This window comes from Colobus angolensis, unplaced genomic scaffold (assembly GCF_000951035.1).
Source record: "Colobus angolensis palliatus isolate OR3802 unplaced genomic scaffold, Cang.pa_1.0 Scaffold11, whole genome shotgun sequence".
NCBI classification, from domain to species: domain Eukaryota; kingdom Metazoa; phylum Chordata; class Mammalia; order Primates; family Cercopithecidae; genus Colobus; species Colobus angolensis.
Window position 1 is genome coordinate 2,598,632 of NW_012112030.1, and position 2,097 is coordinate 2,600,728.

Genomic DNA, 2,097 nt, shown 5'->3' on the forward strand with positions numbered 1-2,097 from the left:
TTTTAGACAGAGTCTTGCTCTGTTGCCCAGGCTGAAATGCAGTGGCACGATCTCAGCTCACTGCAACCTCCACCTTCTGGGTTCAAGCGATTCTCATGCCTCAGCCTCCTAAGTAGCTGGGATTATAGGCACACACCATCATGATAATTTTTTGTATTTTTTTAGTAGAAACGGGTTCTTACCATGTTGGCCAGACTGGTCTGGAACTCCTGATCTCCGGTGATTCACCCGCCTCGGCCTCCCAAAGGCTGGGATTACAGGCATGAGCTACCGCGCCCAGCCGTGAATTTTATCTCAATAAATTTTTTAAAAAATGGTTGACTTTCTGGCACTGAGTGGCATCTAGGTAGGGCAATGTTTCAGGAATAGGGAGCCTGTCAGTAGATCCTTAAAACACATGGCACAAAAAGGGTTTTCTCTTACTTCAGCTTGTTGGCTTCTCTTCCTCCTTTTCTAGTCCATCTCATTAACTTCCTTCATGCTTTTCCTCAGATCGATCTTGACCTCTGAAGAATGAGGAACAAGCTCCCTGCCTCTTCTTTTCTGGGCCTTCTTGATTGCCCTGTTCTTCCTCACCTTCTGCTTCTTATCTTTCTATTCTAAGGCTTTCCTTTAACCCCTGTGTCCCGTAGGTCCCAGTTGCAGCTGAGACTTGTTGGGGGAACAGTGCTGCAGGTGGCTACTCACCAGGCATACACTGAAGAACCTCCTCCCCATCCTGTCTGTCCTTCCAGGTCCCTGGGTTTGTGCGGGTGAGTGTCCCTGAGGCGCAACATGAGGAGAGGCAAAGAAATAGGCTCAGAGTTGAAGCTGCTGGCGAACAAACCAGGTGCTCGGAGGCTGTCAGGCGTTTGGGTGGGAGTGAGGCGGATGGAAGCCACCCCGAGCAGGTGGGGACTCACCTGCCGCCGCGGCCTGATAATAGGGCTCCTGGCAGTGGTTCTGGACCGTGGCGGGCTTGTCTCCAGGTGCGCTGATGGCCTCAGAGCCCCTGCTGGCCTCGCTGATGGGCTGACTATAGTTCACAGCTATAGGAAAACAGCACCTCACACAGACTTGCCAAGTGGCAACCCAGGGGCTGATTCTGGCCCATGGCTGTACTTGGTTTGACTTGCACAGTGTTTTATTTTTTATTTTTAGTTTTAGTTTTTTAAAAACATTTGAGTTACTTTTCACTGATCAGACTGTCAACACTCAAAGAGTTTGAAGGTAAGTGTGACAAGCAGGGTGGGGGGAAACAGGCACTTCCATATATGTTTGGTAGGTATGTAAATTAGTAAAACATTTTTGGAGAAAATTTTAGCAATATCAAAATTTAAAATGCAAATATTTTTTAACCTATTTCTAAAAATTTAGTCTAAAGATATTCTCACATATCGCTCAAAGACATAAATGCAAGGATATGCACAGTAGCACCGTGTGTGGCAGCAAAGTATCTATCAGGAGGGCTGATCAAATACATTATGACACATCAATCAAGGGGATTTTATGTGGTCAATAAAAATAATGAGTTTGCCGGTGCGGTGGCTCACGCCTGTAATCCTAGCACTTTGGGAGCCGGAGGCAGGCAGATCACCTGAGGTCAGGAGTGTGAGACCTGGCCAACATGGTGAAACCATTACTAAAAATGCAAAAATTAGTTGGGTATAGCGGCACACCTATAATCCCAGCTAGTCAGGAGGCTGAGGCAGGAGAATCACTTGAACCCAGGAGGTTGCAATGAGCAGAGATTGTGCCACTGCACTCCAGCCTGGGTGACAGAGCGAGACTCTGTCTCAAATAAATAAATAAATAAAAAATAAAAAATAAATGAGTTAATGCTGACCATATGGAATGGGATGGTCTTTAAGATGTATTATTCAGTGGAAAAACGCCAAGTTTAGAACACTTACAACACAGACACACACAATTTATCCTCTCCCTAGGAAGAATACCCAGGAAATGGAGAACACAGCTGTTTCTGGGGAGGGCAGCTAGGAGTTAAAGCCAGAGACAGAGGAAGACTTACTTTTTAGCATACTTAGAAAAATGATATTTTATCATGTGCACCCTTCCTTCCCTCCCTTCCTCCCTCCCTCCCTCCTTCCCTGCCTCCTT

General features: G+C 46.3%; 1 protein-coding gene across 2 annotated transcripts in view; it reads right to left on the minus strand.

Annotated features, from left to right (window-relative positions):
• The window catches only part of C1RL (complement component 1, r subcomponent-like), a 12,392-nt gene that overhangs the window by 3,241 nt on the left and 7,054 nt on the right, over positions 1-2,097 (minus strand). The window contains exons 4-5 of one of the 2 annotated variants that reach the window (XM_011952447.1): positions 903-1,028; positions 688-762 (exon numbers count right to left, since the gene is read on the minus strand). In XM_011952447.1, coding sequence (XP_011807837.1) covers positions 688-762; positions 903-1,028 — 201 coding nt within the window. The remainder of the gene's footprint in view (positions 1-687; positions 763-902; positions 1,029-2,097) is intronic. The other variant, XM_011952456.1, reaches the window with a different exon arrangement.